The 26,366-nt window shown below is 33.4% G+C and overlaps 1 protein-coding gene across 2 annotated transcripts in view; it reads right to left on the reverse strand.

Moving 5' to 3' along the window:
* Nucleotides 1-15,719: 15,719 nt before the first annotated feature.
* LOC110019086 (mitogen-activated protein kinase 4-like) overlaps nucleotides 15,720-26,366 on the reverse strand; it is a 25,118-nt gene continuing 14,471 nt past the window's right edge. The window contains exons 1-2 of one of the 2 annotated variants that reach the window (XM_020716639.1): nucleotides 16,938-17,742; nucleotides 15,720-16,559 (exon numbers count right to left, since the gene is read on the reverse strand). In XM_020716639.1, the coding sequence (XP_020572298.1) occupies nucleotides 15,870-16,559; nucleotides 16,938-17,363 (1,116 nt within the window). In that variant the 5' untranslated portion in view covers nucleotides 17,364-17,742 and the 3' untranslated portion in view covers nucleotides 15,720-15,869. Of the gene's footprint in view, nucleotides 16,560-16,937; nucleotides 17,743-26,366 lie in introns of those variants that run through there. The other variant, XM_020716638.1, reaches the window with a different exon arrangement.

A 26,366-nucleotide genomic window follows, 5' to 3' on the forward strand; every position in this document is an offset into this window, starting at 1 on the left:
GAGCTAAAACGAGCTAAGCATGAGCAAACAAATCTTTGCTCTTGTTTGGCCCATTTGCTTAACGAATGAGTTAAACACGAACTACTTAACGAGCCGAGCTTCTGTTTACGAACAAAGAGCCATGTTGACAGCCCTAGTAATATGATAGCACAAGAAGACATGGATCAATTACTATTTAAAGATAGAAGGGAGATATAATCCTAAAATCAAAGGGAGAGGGGAGCAAAATTCTTCTGTGAAAGGGGATAAGGAATAACAAAAAGGAAATTTTGAAACAATCATGTTAGTTTTAAAAAAAATTATGGAATATTTATATACATGCCACTTAATTCCTATGTACTTACATATCTAACACCTAAATTTTAATTTCTTACATAAATACCATTTTACTTGTGCATGAAAGTGTGTATTTCACTTTTTAAAAATTAAAATAGTAAAATTTTTTTATGTGATATGAAAAAATTAAGTTTTGGCCATATAAAAAGCAAAATTTGAGTGCTATATATATAAATACATAACAATTGGGTGATATATATATATATATATAAATGTTGATTTATAATATATATGTAGATATAACTATTATCCATACCTGGTTCTCTCTCTAAAATGTACACTAATACACAATAACAAATAATTCTCACTATCAATCCACTCAATATCAAAAAGTGATGATGCAAGGCTACTTTATTAAACAGCCATAAAGTTTAAGCCCCTAATAATTAAATCTTTAGGTAAAGCATAAGATAATATTTCTCCCTATTATATTACTTCAGTAGGTGATAGGCTATCTACTCATACCCCACATTAATATTTTGCCCACTGAAATAAAATTATTGAGAAAAATTACATCCCCAGGCCGAAAATATAAAGTCTAAGGCAATGCTTGGTTACAATATGAATTCACGTTAAATAGGATTTGTCAAACCAATAAATCTGATAGGCCGTGCGATGAAGACGACATATGAGCGATGACAGGAAGAAATTCTTAAATCAATGTGACAGTCAAATTTGCTAAATTCAGATTTACGTCATAAAAGAGACGAAACACGAGAAAAAAAAAGATAGACACGAGAAAAAAAAAAGGCCCATTGCATCATCATCATTAATAGAACTAAGACCTTAAAACTTAATTAGTAGCTAATGGAGGAGACTTTTTTGCCACTACTTGCCAAATAAATTAACATGCTTTTGTCACCTTGCCTTTATTTTATAAAGAGTGCTAATGTAAGCAAAGAATCTTCAGCACAACCTACCAAATTAATTTGATTGTCTCATTGATTGAAAGTTCATGAACCAGTCACACATCATTCTACTCCTTTACAACTCATTTTAATTATTTTAGTTCTACGGTAAAATTAAAAAAAAAAAAAGATCTTTTGAGCATAAAGCAATAGAACTTAAAATAATAATAATTATTATTTTTATTATTTGTTACATAAATGTTTCATGAATGATGTTACTCTAAACTTGATTGATTTGTTTATAAAATGAGATTCAAATATATATATTTTTTATGTATAGTTTTTAAATAGATTTGTATGAGCAAAAAAGAGGGAGATATACATTCATACCACTTAACTCCTATGTATTTACATATCTAACATCTAAACTTTAGTTTTTTACATATATGCCAACTTACTTTGTGCAAGAAAAGATATATTTTACATTTTAAAAGTTAAAATAGTATTACTTTGGATGCCATATGAAAGATTTGGGTGGTATATATATGTAGAATATATAGTTCAGGAGTTAAATATGTAAACACATAAGAATTGAGTGATATGCATGTAAATGTCATATTCCCTCAACAACATTTAAATATTTTACTGCAAAAAGAGAAAGAAAAAGTAGTATTTTCTTGCAATATATTCCAGTACATAATTAATCACACTAAATACATGGCCACTTGCAGGAAAAATTATTAGGCCCGGCCTCCGCAACCTAATAAATTTTCCATTTGCAGAGAGGAACTCACAACTGAACACTAAAAAACATGACCACTTGCACAGTTGTTCATTTTTGCAGCATTCTTTTGTTTCTTTCACACCACTTGTGCCTACTAAATTCTGAAAATAAAAATACCATGATTTGATTTCAGAACATAATCATAACTCTGATAAACCCAAAATACCACAAACTACATGCCCTTAATCTAATAGAACTGAACCATTTCAGATGAAGCCATAATAGGCTGATTCTTGCACAGAAAACTCCACAGATTAGTGACGCCATCAGAAATCATTAGAGGAGGTTCATCATTGTTGCCAATAAAATTTATATTTTGAAGGATTTCATTAAGGGAGTTGAGTCTGGCACTGAGCTCCATTATCTGTGTCCTGAGCACTGAGTTTTCACCCTCGAAACTCAAATAGTATTGTGTGGTGAGGTTCAGAGTGATTAAAATATGGCTGTTATCTTTCTTCAGCAGGCTCACCTGTTCTATCATATCATTCACATGCTGCTGCTTCCTCTCCCTTGATCTTCTAGCCGACTCTCTATTGGAAAGCATTCGCTTTCTCTTCTTCTGATCCATCTGGGGAATCAAAATCGTTTCTTGGCCGGATGAACCGGATGATGTTCCAGTGCTGTAAAAAAATGATCTTTTTTTTTTATCTTTTTTTTTGCTTATGTTGTTGCTTAAATAATTTGAATCAGATGAATAGTGGTTTAGATCAGATAAATTAGTTGAGAGCGGAGATCTAAACAAGTTCATGAGAACACGTAGAACCAGTAGAGGAAAACCACTGAGAAGGATTGAACAAGATGAGTCCTGCGTCGTAGAGCAGAGTTTATCGTAAACCCTGAGAGGAGGATCTCACTTAGGACAGGCGACATCAATTGAAAACATTAAGAAGAACAGATGCGGCACATGGCTTGGAGGTAACTAGAGAAGAGACTAGCTATTAAAAGATAAGCCTTCAGATTATGAGAAAAAGATGTGATTTTGCTGCAGAAATCATGTTTGAATTTTGACAGAAGTTTTTTTTAGAGACGGGAAGAAGCAAATTAAGCAGAAGAAGAGCAGAAGCTGGAAGAAACTGAGAACGAGGAAAGGGAGGGAGGTTTGAGGAGAGGGGGGAGAGGAGCAGAACCTCTGCTCTTAGAAAGAGAAGGCTCAGAAGGTAGGAGGAGGAGCAAGAAAGCTTAGCAGGAGAGGAGTGGAGAGGGGGAAGAGGAATTTGGGCATGAGAGGAGGGTGGAATTTATAGAATAAAAATAGAAGAAAAGATGGGAAAAATGATGTAATAAAAGTTTGAAAAGAAAGGAAAAGTTTTTATGGAGTTTTCACTTTAGATTCTCCAATTGGAGGTTGTTGGGTCTTCGTGGAGGTATTGGCATGTGGACCGGTCAGTGAGAAATTTTTAGGTGAGTGAATTTACATTAAACTACATACACATATATATATTAGAAAATTCAACCTCTACTTGTATAACATTTAATTTTTTAATATCACATAAACAATATTACACTTGATAATCTTTTAAAAGTAAATATAACTTGTTATGTATGAATTTATGACACCAGACTGTTATAAATATAACTAAAGAAGAAACAAGCTATTAAAAGATAAGCCTTCAAATTATGAGAGAAAGATATACTCGCTCCTGAGTTACTACCTCCACGACACACTTCTCATCACTTTTATCATATGATTATTTATATTTACATCTATATGCATGCATGGATAGTGACTCAGACTCGATAGACGAGTGACCCAATGTTGGTCGCGATGCTTTAATGAGCATTGTTTGTCGGGTCGATCATGCGAGCAATACGAGTTAAAGCATCACGATTGACATGATTATGACTGTGCTAAGGATTCAAGATATCTAAATTATGTCACATTGTCTATTATTGGTTTGCCTTCATCGACCTTACTTTAAAACTAAAAATATATATATTTTTTGTTATTTATTATATCAACTAAAATTTTAAAATTATACATATAACAAATTAGGTCATATGTAAGGTCAGCTCTTTTCAAAAGCCATCATGGGTGACACTTCTTTAAAATATATATATTTTTTGTTATTTATTATATCAACTATAATTTTAAAATTATACATAAAACAAATTAGGTCATATGTAAGGCCAGTTATTTTCAAAAGCCATCATGGGTGACACTTCTTTAGATCCTAGATCCCTAGGACCTTTAAGACGAAGCTAATGTGACGACCCCATCAAAGTAATACATACCTGGAGAGTTGCCCCGAGCACTTAGATGTTGGTTATGACATTTTTCATTAGATGGTGTGTTAGGCCAAAACTATGATGTTATGTAGTATTTTTGACATTTTTTTTATTATTCTCTGTTGGATTGGTTGTTCTAGCCAAGCGTCATTTTTTTTGTTTTTTGGTATGCATATGTGCTTCATATGCATGACAGTATATTAGAATGTTCTTATGCATGAGTTGTGTTTATATATATGCACACACACATGTAGCATTAAAAAGGGAGCATGTGATGATTTCTATTAATATTTTGCTTGCATGAGTCGTTTAGCTCCGTCAGTAAAAAAGCTCGACTCATTATACATTTTATGTTTGTTGGTTTTCCCGCAAACGTTGTTCCCACACATGTCATGTCATTTTTTTCTCTTTTTCCTCCGTTTAGCTCCGTCAGTAAAAAAGCTCGACTCATTACATTTTATGTTCGTTGGTTTTCCCGCAAACGTTGTTTCCACACATGTCACGTCATTTTTTTCTCTTTTTCCTTTTTTTCTCTTTTTCCTCTGTACTTTAAGAGTTCTATGAGAGACTTATACCTATGAGAGTCTTATATAAGAAATAAGGTTACAAACACAAGTTCCAAGGTGCCATGCGGACGAGACTACATGAAGGAGACCCGGAGCAGCAGACTCGCGTCCCATACCTTAATTCTAAATCTCATTTATGTATAAAATTAGGGTTAGACACATACTTATGCAGTGTCTGACCGTCTTTTTCTTTTCTGAGATATGTTGACGACTCTGTGACACTGACATTTCATTATTTTTGGTTCTTGCATGTTTGCATGCATGAATGGTTTTCAATCATTTATTTTTGGTTGATCTGAGGTGGTGTGAAAGTTATAATCTAGGATCATTAAAGACCTTAACATTATATATTTTTTACTCAAAATCCTAAGAATAAAATATTGAGAAAATCAAAATTTTTAGATTAAAATAATCAGGACATTAAAAACATGCCAAAATTTTATTTTTTTTCATGGACTTTGGGCTGGATTTTAAGTGGGTTGCATAATATGGCTCTCACCAAAGTCCTAATAAATATGACCTCTATATTATTTAAGGACCGCTCTAGATAATTTTATTATTTTGCATGTCCCGATTAGAAGTCTCTGTACTTTTCCAACCCAACCGACTGAGTATAGATTTTTGTTTAGTTGGTTGTATATTATGCATAGGTCATTAGAGGCTCCCCAACCTAGATGGGTTGTATGTCATTCGTTAAGGGTATTTTCAGTTTTGTAGTTGAACCTTTTATTCTCTTTCTTTTCAGTGACATCTTTGTCACTTCGGAAGGTAAAAGTCTCGCTGCTTGGAGCATCACCTAATAGTCATAGAATAAAGGTTTTTTTATATTTGACCTCCAAAATTTTTCATATCTCCTAAAAAAATATCACCATTTTAATGTTCTAAAATAGAAATACACCTTTTCAGGCATAGGTAAGGTGTTATGTATTCTAAATTTGAAATTTTCAGGCATAGGTAAGGTGTTATATATGTAAAATTTGAAATTTAGATGGTAAATATGTAAATACATAAGAGTTAAGTGGTATGTACATAAATCTTATTTTCTTTTAATATGTATTGTATAATTTTAAAAAGGATTTCTTTTCTTCTCGGGGATGATTCTAGCCGGTGAGAAAGGTTGGGGTTGCTTAAATCCTGTGGGCGAGAGCTTTTGAACCAACAAATCAGCTTCGCTGGTTCCTACCCTCATCCATCCATTCTGCCGTTTTCTTTTGAATTTCTTACTGTTATTTTTTGCCTTATTTTATAATTTAATGTTATTACTGGCCACGATGAACCTGAATTTCTACTATTAAGAAAATAACTGTAAACGAATGCCATTTTTAGGGTGAAATTTAATTACGATTTACTTGAATAGGTAATGCATGTTTATTAAGTGCTCAATTATAATCTAATTTGCTTGGCAAAGTGCGCTCAACTTGATAAGACTGTCGAGGATACAAATACGAGCTATTCAGACAAAAATAAGACGAGAAAATCCAAGCCAATTGTCATGGGAGAGCCAATCCAAACAAAGATATTGTTTTTGAATGTTTCACCAATCCTAGAGACATCTAGAGGCCCTTGTTGAGGGGCCAAGAATCGATACTTGGGTCATATCAATTGACTTAAATTGACCAACTTAGCTGATCACATATAGCCAAATGGATTTCAGCCAATCGAGCTTATCCTACCGATCCAAAGCCAATCGAGTTTTGTCGGCTGAACTAGAGAGCAGCCGAACGACAAGGTCATACATGAAAAACACATAATATCTTGTACAATCTCCTCCATTAAAGCAATGATAAAGATATAATATCATCTAATTTTATTTTATTTCTTGTAAAGAGAGAAGTCATTTTATCAATAACACATGATTGACATGATATTTTACTATTCACCCATTTATGTGTCTCTCTCTCCTTGCTCATGTTATATTGGGCGATTCACTGATAAATATGAATTCAACACACATGTAAAATTCTTTATATGTAAAATTTGAAATGTAAGTGTTAGATATGTAAATACATAAGAGTTTAGTGGTATGTATGTATATCTTATTTTCTTTTAATATGTCCTAAATCATTTTTAATTATATATATATATATATATATATATATATATATATGCCTTTCCAGGAAGATTCTGGCTGGTGAAAAAGATGTGGCTGCTGTGAACTTTTTAGGCCAAGCTATCACCTTCGCCCGTTGCTTCCCTCATCCATTCCGATATTTGTCACTTTTGAATTTCAAAATTTAATGTTAATAGTGGCCGCAATTAACGTGAATTACTAGTATTAAAAGGTAGATGTAACCGAAATGTCATTTTCAGGGTGAAGTTTCTGCGGGCCAGACTTTTGATGGTGGTTACGACAGATTCTTGGTTTTTAGAACACATATATAATTATTGTTTTTTTTTAATATTCTTTTAAAACTTTTATGGCATTCTCATGTTGCAAATACTTTGAATTAATATTGAACCTTAACTCCTGAGCATTAGTTATTTAAGCTAAATTATTAGGATGGAAAGTGAACAATCTAACTGGTTGTAGCTCAGTTGAAATAATTCTTTATGAATGATGAGTACACATATCCACTATTTTCTCGAATTAGGAAAAATGAAGTTACAAAATTGATTATTATAAATGTAAAATAATAGTTTATCAATACTATATGTCGTTTGACTATAATGAATGTAATTCGTGGTGATAGCGAGCTGCAAGGGTCATAAACGATTGTTATAGAGATAATAGTTCGCTGATCATTGTGAATGTTGTAGATTGTGGCTATAATGCAAACTTGTTGTATAAGTCATAGTTAAAAATCATGGTAGTAGTTGGCCATGTGGGTCGCAGATGGTCGCTTCAAGAGCATTTGTTGGACAAAGACGTCATAGTAGGAAGTTGTAGTGATTATGAGCAATGTTGGCTATAGTGTTGGGTTGTGATGATGTCTGCATATCGTAGACATCGGAGTCAGGAGAAGCATAAGCTATGAACCACGTAGATCATAGTTTCATAAGCCACATAGGTTATCGGGAGCCACTTGAGTTGAGAACCACGAAAGTTGTAGTTGGTTTTGTAAGCTGCAACGGTGAGCTGTGATAATTGATGTCCATAGGCCACATTAGTCGGAGTTAAAGTTGCATGAGTCATGACCCACATAGGTTGTAGTTGGTCATGCAAGCCATGATGGTGAGCTGTGATGACGTCCGTACACCGTTCTGGTCAAATTCGGGAGTTACACAAGTTGTCAAACACATAGACCTTAGTTGGTCACTTAAATTATAGTGCTTAGTTGTGATGTCATCTGTAAGCTGTAGAGATCGAAGACAGGGGCTGCACGAGGTGTGGACCACGTAAGTCTTAGTTGATCACGTAAGCCATAGTGGTGAGTTGTGATAAAGGTCACATAGGTTGGAGTAAATAAGCTGCACAAGCTGTGGACCATGTAGGTCTTAATTGTTCACGTAGGTCATAATGGTGAGCTGTGATGACGTTCATAAGTCATAGGGGACAGGGTTAGGTGTTTCACGATTCGTGTACCATGTAGGCCAAAATTGGTCACATAGGTTGTAGTGGTGGGCTGCAAGGATAAAGCTTTAAGAGTTTGAAAAAACTCACCGTCTTCGAGGTATATTATTATAGTCTTAGGGAGGCGTTGTTGCATCGTCAGCAGAGTGCACTGTCATATCCTCATCATGTTATGTAATGACACCATATCCAAGGCATTTTGTTTCATCGTCTTCGGGACGAGTCATTGCACCGTACAGGAGGCACGTTATTCAGCATGATGTCTCATTACTCTACAATATATATTAGGATTCTACAACGTAAATCTTGATTTCACAAGGGTTTTCATAGCAATGAGTCAGGGGAGGTCGGCGATGGTAAGTGGTGGTTGGCTGGCGGTGGTCAAATGTGGTCGGTAGCTGCAAGAGTAGGGGGTATTCACCGGATCTGCGTTGTAGAAGCGATACAATAGCAATATTTGACTTCAAATCATTTTCTAAACTTCAGTCTTTTTATGGTTCAAGGAATTCTCCTTTTAAGAGAAATGTATGACTCTATTTATAGAGTATGTGAGAGGGTTTTCAACAAATAAAGATGAAATATGAACCACTTCATTGAACGACCTAAAGATGTTCCTTCAATCAAATGACTTTTTTTTGGTGGATATTTAAGTATCTTAATAATGTCAGAATTGAGTGATTTTGGGCTCTTTAGATTTGTCTTGTCAAGAATTTTAATTTGAATTTAGGTTTATCAAATTTGAAATTCATTTGACATTTCAAATATGCACTAAAAATTTCTAAAAGTGATTTAATGATATGATTTTAGATTGATTTGACTCGGATTAGACTAATTTTGGATTCTCATTCTTTCACATTCTCTCATAGGCTTCCCTTTTATACAAAAAGTAAAAACAAAAAAAACTTAGTGCAATATGGCATCCATCCATCATGTCTTGTCTTGATGAAAAAACCATGGCTTGAATGTCAGGACACTTTTAAAAGGAGTAAACTTGTGTCATTGCTTGTAATGGATGTCCATCTATAGTGGCATGGATGTACATCTATAGTGGTTGTGCCTTCTTAGGTGGGTTAAGTCATATCCATAAAAGAGATGAAATTCAGCTACTTCGACTTGTGAGTTCATATCAACGTATTAGTTTTTGTTATTAGAATACACATAGAAAGCATATAATTAGGCATATAATTGTATTTGTGCATGCAATAATTATATTTATCTAATATAAGTTTTGACATTAAAATATTAGATATATAAAAATATATAAAAAATAATGACATTTATGCTATATGTATCTATTTTTATATAAATAGAGAGCATTTGAGCGATTAAAAATGTCATAAATATAATAATAGTAATAATAATAAAGATAAAAAAATACAAGTAGACGTCTTAAATCATTAATACACAATAATTTTTTATTCACCGCATCGCTGTTGCAGAACCACACCAGCAATTAATACAAATGACAGCCATTAATTTTTTATAAAAAAGTGCAAAATAAATATTTATAAATAATGCAATACAAAAAGTTACGCATTAGCGGCCGACACCCTCAAGAGGTGCACCCCACTCAAAGCAAAACCTCATATAATTTATTACTTATTGTTGATAAAATGACAAACTAAGAAAAAAAAACTAAAATTTAAAACGTCACCATTAATCATAATTTAAACCCAACGATTTAAATCTTTTAAGCATCATGAGGCTATAAATGTAAAGAAGGATTAACCCAAATTCTTCTTATTTACATATCTAGCACAAATTTTTTTTTTTAACATCTATATCACCCAAATCTCTCATATATATAGCATAAAAAATAGAACTTTTATAATTTTAAAATGCTAAGTTACATCTTTTTATCCATAAGAAATATTTTATATTTGTAAAAATTGAAATATTGATGTTTGATGCGTAAATACATATATGACCTTACTTGTATATATGTGTTGAATCCAAATCTGTCCCATGAGTACTCGAAGAATAGAACTTGGCGATAAAAGAAGAAAAATGGGAGAGAGAAAGACAGAAGAGAGAGAGAGAGAGAGAGAGAGAGAGAGAGAGAGAGATTTGCTCGGTGCAAATAGGGGCGTTGCTGGGTTTTTTTAGCCCTTTTTATTCCTCAGTAAATAAAGGTTACCAGAGAGTAGAAAAGGAGAGAGATCTCCCTACACAGGGCATTGAGAGAGAGGAGAGTCCCAAGGACCTCTTTATACATGTCACAAGTCCTTTATTTATATCAGATATAAAGGAGGGAAATACAATATCACATTTCTACCCTTACTTCATCAAAGCGAAGTATGAGGCACTTTGGTCATTTTCACGCTCAGATTTGTCATTCTAGAGCTTTCTGATTGGCAGGGTCCGTTGGCGTCAGGTGGCCAACCTAAGGTAGTTGGTCAGCTGGATTAGTTGGCCGGCTAGCTGATGGAGGTGGCCGGCCTAAGTGATCGACCAGTTAGTGGAAGTGGCCAACCAACATGGCCGGTAGGGTGACTATAGGTGGCCATTCCAAGGAGGCCGACCCGACTGGCTGGTACATTGGAGATCTACTCAATGAAATTCATTGCTTAATCCCAACAAAATCTAAATTTACATTTCAAATTTCTTCTTATTCACACCCAAAGCCATGAACTTCCAAAAGATAAGCAACCTTTCTCCAGGAAGGTTCGTCCTCCCCGAGATATGCTCAATAGAATTCATCGCTAAAACTATCGACTTCCGCTCATCGGCCGCTACCGATCACATCATTGAGCAGATCAATATTATATCAACGAAGTCAAACCTTCCTAGAAGAAGATAGCTTATATTTGGAATTTTAGGTAGAAGTTCTATTCGTTTTGAGTTATGATTGTAAAATGTAATTGTGAAAAGATGAATTAAGCCTTGTGTGCTTCGTGCTTTCTTTTTGAGGGCTTGAAGTTAGAAACCTTGTTTTCAAAATTCCATTTCAATTTCATACTCAAAATGAATTGGGTGAAAGTGAAATTATCCTTTATTATTCTAATGCTCCGAGTCCCTCCTTTCATAGAGAAAATCATGATTTTATATTCATTGTTTTTGTGTGAAATTGGGAGTGGGTTCTGCTTCTAAAACTTTAAAAAAAGGCATTTACATACATACCACCTAATTCCTATGTATTTACCTATCTGACACCTAAATTATAATTTTTTACATTAATAAAACCCAAATCTTTCATATCATATAAAAAATACCACAATTTTAACTTTTAAAAAGGGAAATACACTTTTTTTTAATGCCTACATAAGGTGGTAAGTGTAAAAATTGAAATTCGGGGGTTGTATATGTAAATATGTATAAATTGAGTGGTATGTATGTAAATAAGAATTTAACATGGCTGCTCCTCCTTCAATAAAAAGACCAACAAGAAAGTCGCCATTAAGAAAATCAACAATGCCTTCGATAATCTTGTCGATGCATTGAGAACATGAATGGTAGGTTAGCCAAAATAGAAATAAAACATAGGGTTACACATAAGCTAGATTAGTCCAGTCTAGAAGCCTAGATTAATTTATTAGGTAACCTTATCTAGAATTAAGGTCTAGGACCTATAAAATAAACTGTGTTACCCCTGAGATTGTGTAGTTGCTATAGGATGAAGTAACCCATAGTTACTGACAAAGGCACCCATAGCCATCTTTAATTAAGAAAGCGTCCACTTTTAATAATGTGATTCCAATCTGTATCCATCATCCTTACAATTTATATTATGTGATGACATCATGATTTCCTTCACGGCAATAACAATTTCATGGCACATAAATCCAAAGAGCTTTAACTCGCTCAAAGTTCTCAACACGTTGGCCGATAATCAATGACATTGTTAATTTTCTTAATTACAACTTTCTCGTTGGTCTCCCTATTGAAGAAGGAGTAGACAATTCCACAAGCTCCTCTGTCAATTGGGTTGATAGGCACGTTCTTGTACCACCGTTTGATTGCAGATTCTGCTTTTTGTTGATATGAAGATCTTGGCATCATAGACACCTAACTATTATTCGATTTGACGAATCATGTTTGAAGATATTGGCTTGATAGACAATTCCATAAGCTCTTTTGTTTATCAAGCTGAGCGATAGAGGAGCTTACGGAATTGTCTGCCCCTCCGTAAACAGAGAGACCAACGAGAATGTTGCAATTAAGAAAATTAACAATATTTTCGACAATCGTATCGATGCGCTGAGAATTTTGCGTGAGTTGAAGCTCCCCAGACTTGTGCGCCACGAGAATGTTATTGCCTTGAATGACATCATGATGCCATCACAGAAAAGAAACTTTAAAGATGTTTATCTTGGTTATGAATTGATGGATACTGATCTCAATCATATTATTAAATCACCTCAGCCCTTTTCTAATGATCATTTGTAGTATCTTCTCATCCAGGTATGAATCTTTAACAAAATTTTATAGTAGGTTTATGTATATACCACTCAGTTCCTATGTATTTTACATATATATAACAGCTAAAGTTCAGTTTTTTGCATATATATATATATACCAGCTTTCTTACGGATAAAAAGATTTGTTTTTTAATGTGATGTGCAAGATTACGGTGGTATAAATGTGAAAAGTAAGAATTTGGGGCTAGATATGTTAATACATAGGAATTGGGAGGTATGTATGTAAATGCTTAGGAAGTTTATTTTCAGTTACTTAAACATTGCTGTCTTTTATTTGATGAAACAAAATTAAGAGTTTATATCAGTTATTTATATCCTTGCTGTAAACTCTTGCACCTTTTGAATCATACCTGAAATGGTTGGGATCAAAATAATCATCTCCTTGATAAGAATTTAAAATTGAAATTAGATAAATGGTAGATGAAGAAGCTGATAAATTAGCGTGGTAATGAAAATTTCCTACTTTGGAATGTTTAGTAGTTTAGATTGCAGTGATTATTTTCATTTGTTATGACTGATATCTTTTTGATCTTGATGTTGCACAGGCAAGTTTGAATTTTTTCATTGATTAATTGAGATGCATGAATATGAGCTCACTTCATCAAAGCGAAGAATGTGTGGTCAGGAGACGCTATTTTGATAGGGAAATTCTAATTTTTCTTCACGCAGAATTCATCTGAAATGCATGGCTGGGAAATTAGGAGACCCCCTTCACAATAGGCGATGGGGAGAGGGAAAATTCTCTATCCTATTTCTAGCCTATTTATAGACCAGGGAAAGAATGGAAAAAATGGAAATATATATATATATATATATGTATGTATGTATGTATATATATATGAGAAAATTTAACTTTTTAAAATAAATATAATTTTTTTTAATTAGGTTAAATAGGAAAATAATCTCTCTTAATTCACTATATTAATTATATATTATAATTTAAAAATGCACCAATTTCTTTCCAAAATATTTTATTTAAAATATATTTATGGCAAAATAGCAAAATTAAATTTTCTTAGCTATTTGAGTATAAATAGCATGCAATTCTTTTGTATCGCACTCCTAAACTTACGAAATTCTTTATCTGCGCGCTACTTAAGGTCTGTTTGGGACAACTTTTCATCTGTTTTGCTTTTCAGACCGCCACCACAATTTTCCTCGGGGAACTACTTATTTGCTCGGTTTCCGTCTGTTTTGCTTTCAGACCGCCACTACATTTTCTATTATAATCTCATTGATTCTTGATTGTTTATTTTCTTTTTTTACTTTTTATTAATATAAAAAAATTATATTCATCTTATTGTGTTCTCTACTCCATATGATCTTCTTCAAACTATTGAATTATAGATTTTTTAGCCTTTAGAACTTGATTCATAACCAATAAACACATACCTTTCACTTTTATCATCAATCTTTGTTCTTTTATCAAATAGAATACGAATATATGTGATGATTGTAAAGATTTTAAAGTGAGAGATTCTTGGTCTCCTTCCACTCCATGCTTTCTGAGGTGTTGTTTCATGCATACCTCTTATAGGTGAGCAATTTCTTAATAAATTGCACAATTGACCGCCTGAGCCGAAAATTCTTTTGGCATTCTCTTATTTTTAAACACACTTCAAGCCATGTTGAGAATTATTCTATTTTTTCTCTCTACTACATTTTATTGGTGGCTTCGTAGCACTATTAAAGAACGACAAATTCCATGATCTTCATGATACTTCTGAAATTCATTGGATGTGAACTCTGCCCATCATTCATATCTAATAACCTTTATATTAGTATCACTTTCTTTCTCAACAAGAGCTTTAAACTTTTTATATTTTTCAAACACCTATGGTTTCTCCTTCAAAAAATAGAACCCCATTTTTATTAAATATTTATTGATAAATAAATAATCTTTACTCTCACTTAAAGACATTAGTTTAATAGGGCCACACAAATTGGTGTATATGAGCTTAAGTGGTTTTATGGCTCTTGAAGCTGACTCATTTGGAAAACTTTTGTAAGATTATTTTTCAAGTAAACATCCTCCTCAAAGTTGACCAGGTTGATTGATGTAAGACAAGCCTCTCACCATCTATTTTTTTTATAGAAGTTCAAACTACCAAAGTTAAGATTTCTACATTGCAGATGTCCAAAATATGATGAATTATTATAACAAGCTCTTAAACACTTTACAATTCACATTAAAAGTCAAGAAGTGACATTTTATATAACAAGCTCTTAAACACTTTACAATTCACATTATTTATTTTTTTTACATTGGCACCTTAATAATCAAACTATTTCTATCACCTCTTAAGAAAATATCATTTTTTTGTTTAGTGAATATCTTATATTGTTTTAGTAATTCACTGAAACTAAAAATAATAATTTTCAAATTGGGTACATAGTAAACATTTGAAATGAACTGATGGTCTTCGTTCTTCAATCACATTATAATTTTACCTTTAACTTGTCTTGATATTTTTATTGATCTCTAAATGAGACATTTCCTCTGATTGCTTCATTAAGCTCCATGAACATGATTATTTCTCCACATGTGATTGCTTGCACCAATTTCGAAGTACGACCTATTGACTTGGCCTTTATCTTTATCTGTGCATGCTAATAATAAAGTTTCTTCTTCTTTACAATTATCTTCTATAAGGCTGGCTTTCTCTTTCATCTGTTTGGGGCATCTACATTCGACAACATAATGACCTTATTTTTTATAATACTAGCATTTAATTAATGATTTGTCATATCTTGACCGTAAATTTTCTCTTCCACAATCTCTTGATATTTGTTGCTTTCCACTTCTACCTCCATTAGTGAAGTTGTTAGAATTATTATTATATCTACTTCTTCGTTCTATTTAATGTCCACAACCACATCCAAAACTTTATATATATATATATATATATATATATATATGTAAATTTTAGAAGCTAATATCCATAAAAAATACTAAAACCACAATGTCTTCAAAACAAACTACATAAAACCCAACAAAACTTTCACGGATGTTTAAATCTGCCTCAAAGCCACATTAAACACATTTTCAGACACACATCTATATACAACCAATAAATCAAACAAACAACAGTAACTAAAAAACAAACTAAAATCAGTTTTTCTCAACACAACACTCCTAAACTCAACTTCTAGAACTAATTAATTAAAACCATTAATTGCTTACTGAGAGTCCCCCGAACAAGAATGTAAAGGGTGGTAGTAAAGCATCTCCTCCCACATCAATTCTCTGATCTCTTCTTCTCCAAGATCTTCTTCAACATTAAGCTCCACAGGAACCTCAGTCAGCGGGTCGGCATTCGGATCGAAGAGATCCGACAAGTACGGGTGTTCCAACGCCTCCGCGACGCTTATTCTCCGCGTGGGATCGAAAACCAGGAGTTTGCTCAAGAGATCTAGTGCCAGTGGATTTGCGTTGGGGTAACGAGAAGCTAGAGGGATTCTAGGAGAGTATGGCAGAGAATTAATGAATTGGCGAGCTCTAGGGTTGTCGATGAACTCGATATCAACATCACTCATGGTGCCGAGGACTTGGATTATAAGTTTGAGTTGGTCGAGGCATTCGGTGCCGGGGAAGATGGGTTTCCGGCCGAGAAGTTCGGCGAAGATGCAGCCGACCGACCAGACGTCTATCGATGTTCCGTATTTCTCGCAACAGAGGAGGAGTTCCGGGGCTCTGTACCACCGGGTGACGACATATTCGGTCATGAATTGGTTGTCTCTGGAGCTGGAGCGAGCGAGACCGAAGTCGCAGATCCTCAGGTCGCAGTTGGCGTTGACGAGGATGTTCCCGGGCTTCAAGTCTCTGTGAAGAATGTTTGCCGAGTGTATGTACTTCAATCCTCTCAGCAGCTGCATAATGATGAGAATGTCTGATTAATCTTAATATCACCCTTAATCATACTAATTATCACACTAATTGGTCAATTTTTAATTTCATTAATATCTACATGACATAATTAATACAACTTTAGCCTAATTAATGCCCCATTACCATAGCACACCAGCTAACACACTAATTAATTAGTGGTAATGGGTTAACAACTTCAGTGCCTAAACAGATTAAGAAAACCAGGATACAACTTGTCAAAAAGCAGGAGAAAATAATTGACAAGTCAACAACCCTCACATAAGAAAAGAAGGGTATCCACTGCCCTATACATTCACATATCTAACACATATACATTTATGTACAAAAATCATATATAAAATTTAGTTAAAGATCTATACCTGGTAGAGAAAATACTGAACATGATCATTAGAAAGCGGCTGAGGCGATTTAATAATATGATTGAGATCAGTATCCATGAGTTCATAAACAAGATAAACATCCTTAAAATTTCTTCTTTGTGCTGGCACCATGATGTCCTTCAAGGCAATGACATTCTCGTGGCGCACAAGTCTGAGGAGCTTCAACTCGCGCAAAGTTCTCAGCGCATCGATCGGATTATCAAAGACATTATTAATTTTTTTAATCGCAACCTTCTCGTTGGTCTCTATGTTTATGGAGGAGCAGACAGTTCCATAAGCTCCTCTGCCGATCGCCTTGAGAAGCATGTACTTCGTGTCGATTTCAAACGTGTTTCGGAAAACCGAATAATAATGTTTACCTTCAGATGGAATGCCGTTTGGGGGATTCACCATTATCGCCTCCATTGCTCCTCAATCTTCTGCAGACAGAACTCGATTTGCCTTCCCTGCGATCTCACCGAAGATGATAATGGACAAACAGCGAAAAAGCCAGATAAATATGGCCGACGATAGTCGGTTAACTCGCGGGAACTCTCGACTACGGCGGAGCACGATGCGCCGACGATTCAGATCACGCCTTGTGTCCGAAATATATGGCTTGGATCATCCGATCGGTTACTAGGCAGGTATGGCTTTAGATGTAATTCAAGAGATGAGATAGGCCGCGGAATCTTCTGCGGTTTAGACGGTCTGGGATGCATTTTGGGCCGCGAGATGGCGGAGAACGAACGGGTGATGTCCACGTGTGGAGCTAGCGGGTGTTTGCTGACCCAACAACGGCTGGCTTTTGGAAGTAAAGTGGGGTTTGAGTAATAAGAAATTTGGTATGGAACTGCCAGCTATTTATTTTTTATTTTTTATTTTTGTTATTATTACTATTTTTTTATTTTTTTATTAGAGGATCAAGTTATAAGGAATGATATATGAAATTATAAGCATATAAAAATAAACAAAAAGGAATGGAACCAGGAAATATTTTTTGATGAGACCATAAATTGATAATTTCAAAATTAGTTTCAAATATTTTTATGAAGATTTGGGATTGATTTTGATGATTTTATATATTTTTATATTTGCAATATAAATTTGAGGAAAATATACAAATAAAAATTGTTTTTTGAAACATCTGCGTAATTAACTTATTATCAATATTAAATATAATTATAAATAAAAATATAATTTAATGTAAATAGATCACGATTAAATGCTAATTTAAACTAAATTGCTTTTATATGTTATCAACTAAAAGTAAAAAAAAAATAATAAGAAAATAATTTTTTTTAAAAAATCATTTCAAACTCATGTGAATGCTCTGTAATATGCTCAATAATTACTTAAAATCAAATATAAAATATAACTGAAAATTTAATTTAGTTTAAATAACATATATCTAAAATTTTTAAAATTAAAATAAATTTATATCATTAACATTAAAATAATTAAATTAGCTCAAATTTTTTAAGAAAAAGTATGCCATTTTTATTTAATATGACCATATTTTGGGAGAAAATAAAAGTTAAGTATAAAAATAAAATAAAATAAAACAAGCCAATAAAATTGAGCCTGTCGGGTTGCTTTTAAATTGAGGTTTTGCATGTTAGATATGTAAATTTATAGGAATTGAGCCGTATGTATGTAACTGTCCTGTGGTTTATAATGTGAAGCTTGCAACTCTTTAGTCCCACACTGAACAATTACAAAACATTACTACTTGTTGAATTCATAAACATAGTTGAGCCATTCAAAATGTTAGGGGCATCAGGGTGAGGTTGGAAAAATTATTCCATACAGTGACCGCACTCAAAGTTGTGTGCGGTCACTCATTAAAAACCAACCCCTCCCTTGAAAGTGGGCTCCACTTTTTAAAATTTTTAAAAAATGATGTCTATTACGTGGCATAAAATGATTGGGGGGCGTAGGTGTGGATTTCGTATCGACTAAGTGCTCGTACTTCAGAATATCATCCATAAGATATAAGATATTGAGAGATAAGCTCTCCCATCACTATATTATTAGAAGACAACAAAAGTGTATTGTCAATTTTATTGTGAATATTATGAACATTTAAGAGGGAGGTGCAATCAATACAAACTCAAGGCCAACTACTCTATCATCCATAGAAGAATTAAATTAAAAGTGTATAAGAGTAGCTTGTGATGAGAATTTAATTTAATTGCTAACAAGAGGGCAATCTTCCAAAGCAAGTCATATCTATTATTAAAAACGTTGGAGCAACCAATGAAGGTGATTAAGAAAAATAATAATAATAACTTACTGATTTCGGAGTATATTGGAATGCCTAACTAAACAAATAAGATAATTATTCCTCTGATTCCAAACATAGTGGTTTACAAGAAGGAGATGTTAGCATTAATGTCCCTAATAGGCATAAATTCATTGTTGTGGGTTTTGAGTGGTGCCACTACTATTAACAATAATAACAATAATAGGAGTGACAACAACATCAATGATAATGAATCAATATCTCACAAGTAATATTTGATATAGTTGGCATTCATCACATGCGTGTATGAGACTATTTTATTTACCAGAGCTCTAATTTGGAGCGTTAAAATGAGTTATACTTACAAGATGCTTTCGACCTTGAAAAAAAATGCTTGGAATTATCATAATGCATTAACATTTAAAATCCTTAAGTTGTCTGCATCTTTAGTGCATAATACTTACCAATAAATTTTTTTAGCGAGCTCATAGTAATTTCAACAGTGTTAGAAATCACTTTTAAGAGTGTTTGTTTCACAATAAATTACTTATAATTATTTTTTGTTTGTATTGTGAAATTCTTTGGTTGTCCTTCTAATATTTTTTGTTGAGTTTGTGATTGTCCTTCAAATACTTATTTGCCTTCACAAATAATGTTTTAAAATAATTATAGTTTTGATAATAAGTTGACCAAATCAATACATGGTTTACACAAATGCACATGTCATTTAAGTAATAAAATTATGGAGCACGAGATCATTCTCACAAAAAATTGACATCAAAATATCAAATTAAGTTAAGCACAAGTCCTACTTCATGTTAAACTTTATCCAAATAAATCAAAACAAATTGCAAATAAATCAAAACAACATTGGATTAGTCAACTGCCGCAACCATTAACCATTAAGGAGTTATATGGCATTAAACCGCTTCTACAACATAACATTAAGGGCCTGTTTGGCGCAGCTGCAGATTCTCAGCTTTTCAGCTGCAACTGCGCTGCCCCTGGAAGCAGCTGTAGGGAAGCAGCTGTGGGGAAGTTGACTGTCTGTTTGGTGCAGCTGTGTGAAAAATGTTGTGAGCCAGCTGTTAATGTAAAAATGACCAATCTGCCCCTGTCTGTTAAACTGTTTAAAATATTTCGATTTATTTGTATAAATATGGGCTTAATATACATAAAGTTTATCAAAAATATTATTTTTTACTTAATTAAATAAAATAAATGGTTTTCAACATTCATTTTATACATTTTAAAAAAAAAAATGTAATTTTGAGCACAAATAGGTTTAAAATTTTTCTTCATCTATATATCAAAGTATATGAATATTAATATCGTTAAGTTAAATATAATTTTTAATTTTTCGGTTTATTAAATATAAATTTATTAAATTCATTTATTAGTTGAATTTTATGGATTTGATGCAGGAAAAAAACATATTCCAAATAATTTTTTTTTGTCAAACACATCCAATAAATTTAATTTTGATTGAATCAAATATTATTTCAAATTTTATAGTATTTAGATTTGAAAATTCCTAATATTTCAAAAATAAAAAATATTTTCCTGCTAGGCCGCCGGTAACATCACAAAGGGTGGTTGATTGTAACAATCATTGTACGCCATTCTAGGTGCAGAAAAACAGCTGGAATAATTTATTTTCCGTTCTTCCACATTTAGGTAGGGATGGTTGGGGGTGCGTTTTTGGTGCGTTTTTGGTGCGGTAGTGTTATGAAAACGCTGCCTTTACGTTTGGTTAAGGCGGGCAGCATTTTCTTAAGGCCGCCTTTCGAATGATACACGGCTGTGGGATCTTAACGTCAAGCGGCTGTGGAATAAAAGTTACTGCAAAGCCTGGTACAATATGCTAATGTCTGGTTCTGTCCAAATCAACAATATCTACTTTCCTGAACATGAGGGGAGTTTATGGCATTGGTTTTTTTTTTGGAAAGAGCATCACAACAATAGTATTTACCAATGCTGGTACTGATGATGGATTTGTTGGAATTTCAGCACCATCTCCAGCAAGAATACTTCCCATAGATTTGGCAAATTTTGGCGGGGGCAATTCCTTGCCAGGTCCGCCTAAATCTTCACCACTGCAATGCAAGTATAAGACTTGTAACTCCTGAAACGTCCATCACGATGCATCAAGTGGGGCTTTATACATGCTTTTCTTAGCGTGGTGGGGCGAAACTCTTATGTGGAACTTGTGATGCGGTGGACGAATCAAAAGGCTCATGAAATATGTATTTCGGCTCAATTGATGCGTTAAAGGACATTCTTTTTTAGCGTCGACGGGGAAATATGTTGCAGGTGCCTAAGATTGCATGAGTGACACCTATACACTTTTTTCTTAGCGCGACAGCCGACAGGTGAATCTTGTTGTAGTTTTGAAGACCCGGACACGCAATCCTTTGCATGGCGGTATACACCTCTTTAAGATCACGGCGCAAGGCAACCCATACACTTCTTTCTTGGTGTGGTTGCAAACCCGGACTCCTGATGCAGCCCCTCAATGGGGGACGACCCTAGGAGGTTGTCGAAATGTTGCCGAATTTTGGTAGAATGCCGGTCATAAAAGAATTATTAAATTAAATTCACCCAGACCAAAATGCACTCCGAATGAAATCTCCTAAACTATATATTAAAGACTAAAATTATTACTTGAATCATCTTAAACGAAAGAACTATATATAAATAGAACCTGCACGCCTCACAGTGGACTCGACGACTGATCAACAACTTGTTGAGGGTCCACCTGGATACTCAAATGAAAGCAAAGTATGGGACATATACATATTTTTAATTATGCAATCGAAGTCTCCATTCGTCTTCTTTGTCACCGGATCCGCAATACATCTAAAAGCGGACAAAAGGCGATATTGAGGCGCTTGAAGTGAAGCTTTGCATATTTGCCACCGGATCCACAACCCCAAATACACGAGCGAACGTGAGGCGAAGATGAGACCTCAAATGAAAATATTTGCACCAATCTCAATGATATTATCTTCGTGCAAATAACAATAAAAATTCTTAAAATTAAGAACTGACGCTTTAGCGCCAAATTTTTGCGCTTAAGCGCGACAGTATACTAAATGTGTTAAATTAAATTTCTAGAAGTTTTAAATGTGGTTTAGTGGGTTTAAACGTGGGATCATGGTCTGAGAATGTGGTTAGAGGTTTTAGGCGTGATCTAGAGCCTATAAATAGAAGGGTATGAGGAGAAGTCCCACCACACTTCAATTTAACCCTAAATTTTAAGTGAAGAGTGAAACTTCTTGGAAAGATGTCATCTTGGGAGAGTGATTTGAAGAAGAAGGAGGAAGTTGTGAAGAAGAAATTCATTAGTCAGAGTGCACAAGAGTTATACAATGGTTTCGTTTCCGTCAATATTGACGGGATACCGGATAAAATCACTAAAATTGAGATGACGTGGTTTCAATTGAAGCAAAAGTGATGGAAGTTAACGCACATCTTAAGCATATGGGATGACAACTTAAGATTCAATTTAGCCATACTAGTTTTGTTGAAGAAGCAGACAAGACTATATATTTGAAAAACAAATGGATTGAAGAAGACTCAACCAGAGTTCTTCACCACCGTCCGTTCTATCAGATTTATAATTCATATACTCAAGGAGAGGCTGATGATAGGTCAGGATTTGTTCCACCGGAAGGAGAGTGGAATCAAGTTTTTTATTCAGTGTTTGTTTATGTTGAGTGTTTGTTTGATAGTGTTATGTTTGTTTTGTGTGTTTTTATTGTTATGTTTGTTTACTATTTGTGTTTAGGAATTATTTCATCCAAGACACTTTGGATTGAGAAATTATATATTGAAATATTAGTAATTGTTTGTGAATTAATATAAGTGTCTGTTTGTGTAAAATTTGGTGTTATTTTGTGCTGAATCAAATTAGTTATGATTGGTGAATCTCGAGGAAGAGAAGAGTTGAAAGGGAATAAAATTGTTATTAAAGTTTTATAAGACCATTTAGGTGTGGTTGACTTAGGCTAGAAGTGCATGTTACTTGCCTAAGCTCCAAGACCCTGTGCTAAAGCTCAGACTAACTAGAGAGATTGACGCCTAAGCGCTAATTCACGTGGACTAGTTCGTGAATGGTTTAAAGTGAATTTTGGGGTGAAAAACTTGATTTTTTCCCCAACTTCATCTTTTACCTTTAGTTTTTGCGAGTTTGGGAGCTAGGGCATCATCTTAAGTGAAGACTTTGTGGTGGTTTCAAGCTAAATTTGTTAGATTTGATCTTCTTGAGGCAAGAGCTTCTATGTAAAATTTTTTTATTTTCACAATGTATTTTGAGCATATTATGGATTTGACCAAAAATCACTATTCATGGTGAAAATTTGAGAAAAAATTATGAAAAATACATAGAATTGATAGTTTAAGCTTTTAGAATTTGAGTTCAATAATTTAAAGTTGAATTAGAGATTTATTGTGAATTTTATATGATATTTAGAAATGGCCGCAAGAATGAAGAGGAGCAAAGGAAAAACTCATTTTTATTCAAATAAGTTCATTAGTTCGAGAGCTCATGATTGATATTGTGATGCATTGCAATCAAGAAAATTGATTTCTGAGCAATGTTTTAAGAGTTCAGGTGGAGCAGTAGAAGACTTGATTGTTCGCCGACGGTGGGAGTGTTTTTACTATTTTTTTGTTGTGGCTGTTATTTCTATTGTTTGGGAGTTCAATGTGAATCTCCTTGAAGCTGAGGAAGATGGAGTCGTGGTTAGAGGAAAACAAGTACCTTTCTCCCAAGAGGTAATAAATATGTTCTATCAATTGCCCTCGAGTGTTTTTATTCATAGTATAGTCCGAATGAGGAGAAGTTGGATGAAATTATAGCATGGTTGACTAGTCAAAGAGGATTATGAAAGATTACTAATGAAAGAACAATTAACTTCACCATGTTAAAGTTGGTATAGCATGGTTGACTAGTCAAAGAGGATTATGAAAAATTACTAATGAAAGAACAATTAACTTCACCATGTTAAAGTTGGATGTCACAGCGAAAACATGACACTACTTTATTTTTGCTCGTCTACTGCCAACAAACCACCTCAGTGAAGTGACCCGAGATAGAGCAACCTTGAACTACTACATTCAGCAGTTCAAGCCCATCGATATTGGAGCTCTGATTTATGATACTATCACCAGTTCAGTCGTCGCTGCTACTGCTGCATGTTTGGGATTTGCATCCTTAATCTTTTCATTATGCGAGTAGACAAGTGTTATATTTGATAGATGGGATGAGATATTGCAGCCACTCGAGCCCATTATTAGTGTCAATGTGAAATCTTATTCACATCATTTGATCTTTGGCTGGAGAAGTGGATTTTCTAGTAGTTATGGTGCCTCTACATATCGAGCTTCTATTTCATGTGATTTGATATCACAAGGTCAGACTTTTGGATTTGATTCACAGTCATAATTATTGCAGAGGATATTGGACAACATCAACTATACCGCTGATAAGGTATTGAATTTAGAAAATTTTGCAGATCATATAGATGGATATATGAGGAGACATAGCGATTATGAGGAAAAATTCCACTCATCTATGGAAAACCTCATGAGAGGTGACCAGAGTATAGTTTTCCCTAAATATCCAAAATATCCATCATATCAGCCTGCAACTGTTTGACATAGTGACGATACTGATGCTGATGATGAGGAAGAGGATTAGACTGAGTTCTATAGTTCAGTTTTTTTTTATGTATTGTTGTGAACTTTTTGTGCTACAATTATATTGTATTGTTGTTGTGTTTTGAGTTGTACTTGTTGTGACTGTTGAATTTATTTGTGCTTTGTTTTGTTAGTCATTGTTGTGCTATATTTATGTTCTTGTGAGTAGTTATTTTGTTATTGTGGTAGTAATTGTGTTAACTGTGTTAGTTAGTGTATTTAGTTAGTCTGTGTTGAACTTAATCCTAAATTTTAGGAAGGTTTAGAATATTACTGCTTTTACTTAAGAACTTCATGCTTTAAAATTTCAATTTACTACCAGGTATTTTTTCTATGTTGCAGTTGTGAATATCTGTTAGTGTGTTTGTTTGCTTTTATGTTATCCTCCATTGCATAGAAGTCTAATGAATCTCTATATGTTAAGTTAAAGTAAAATTTGATCAATTAATTTTTTTAATCATGTTTTTAACTTTTGTAATTGTACATTTAGGATGTAAAAGTTCCTATAAGCATGTTATTTTTAATTTTTATTCCTGCATATATATATATATATATTTGATGCTGAAATGTTTTATCTTATTAAAAATTTAAGTTTAGGGGGGGGGGGGGGGGAGAAAATATTTAAAAATAAGTGTAGTAAAAAACTTGAAGTTTATTTGTTCTCAAATATACTTCAAATAAATTTGATTTTGTTTTGAAAAAAAAATAATTATGTATATGAAGTTATATTAGGGAAGTAAAATTTTGAATATAGAAATAAGTAAGAGAATTTAGTTAAAACATATAGTAATGAAGAAAATTTAAAGTTAACAATTTTTAGTGTGAAAATGTTAAATATTGCGTAACTAACTTTAGTAGGAGAAATTATATTTTTGAAATTTTTAGAAGGGTTAAAATTTTATTTTCAATGCTTAAATTTTTTTTATTAAAAATAATTTTCAAATCTATTTTTATATTTTTAGTAAAAGATTTATATCAGAATTTTGTTTAGGAAAGAAGAAGTGAAATTTAAAATCATTAAAGCCCCATCCAGCTATAGCAATTCTCACAAAAAAAAAAAAGAAAAAAGGAGGAGAGGCTTGAGGATTATTGTCTAATAAAAAATTGGTTCCACATATGATCTTTTTAAAATATAAGACATGAGAAACTCTTAAGCTCAAGGATGTAATATAATAAGTATAGTTGTTCTTAATAAAAATTTTTAATTAGAGCAGATAAAATTCTTAAACTCTATATTTGGAGAATTTACTATAACTCTGAGCTAGATAATAACTCATATTTTCAGACTTCTTTACTTTAAAAATTTCTAAACTTTAAGTTGGTCTCATTTTAAAAGAGAAGCATAATAATAAGTTAAGTGTTGCCGAGATGAGAATGATTAGGTGGATGAGTGGCTTTACACTTAGAGACAAAATGTGGAATGAATATATTCGTGATAGGGTTGGTGTAGCTCCTATGACAGACAAAATTAGAGAAAGTCG

This window comes from Phalaenopsis equestris, unplaced genomic scaffold (assembly GCF_001263595.1).
Source record: "Phalaenopsis equestris unplaced genomic scaffold, ASM126359v1 Scaffold000047, whole genome shotgun sequence".
In the NCBI taxonomy this organism is placed as follows: Eukaryota; Viridiplantae; Streptophyta; class Magnoliopsida; order Asparagales; family Orchidaceae; genus Phalaenopsis; species Phalaenopsis equestris.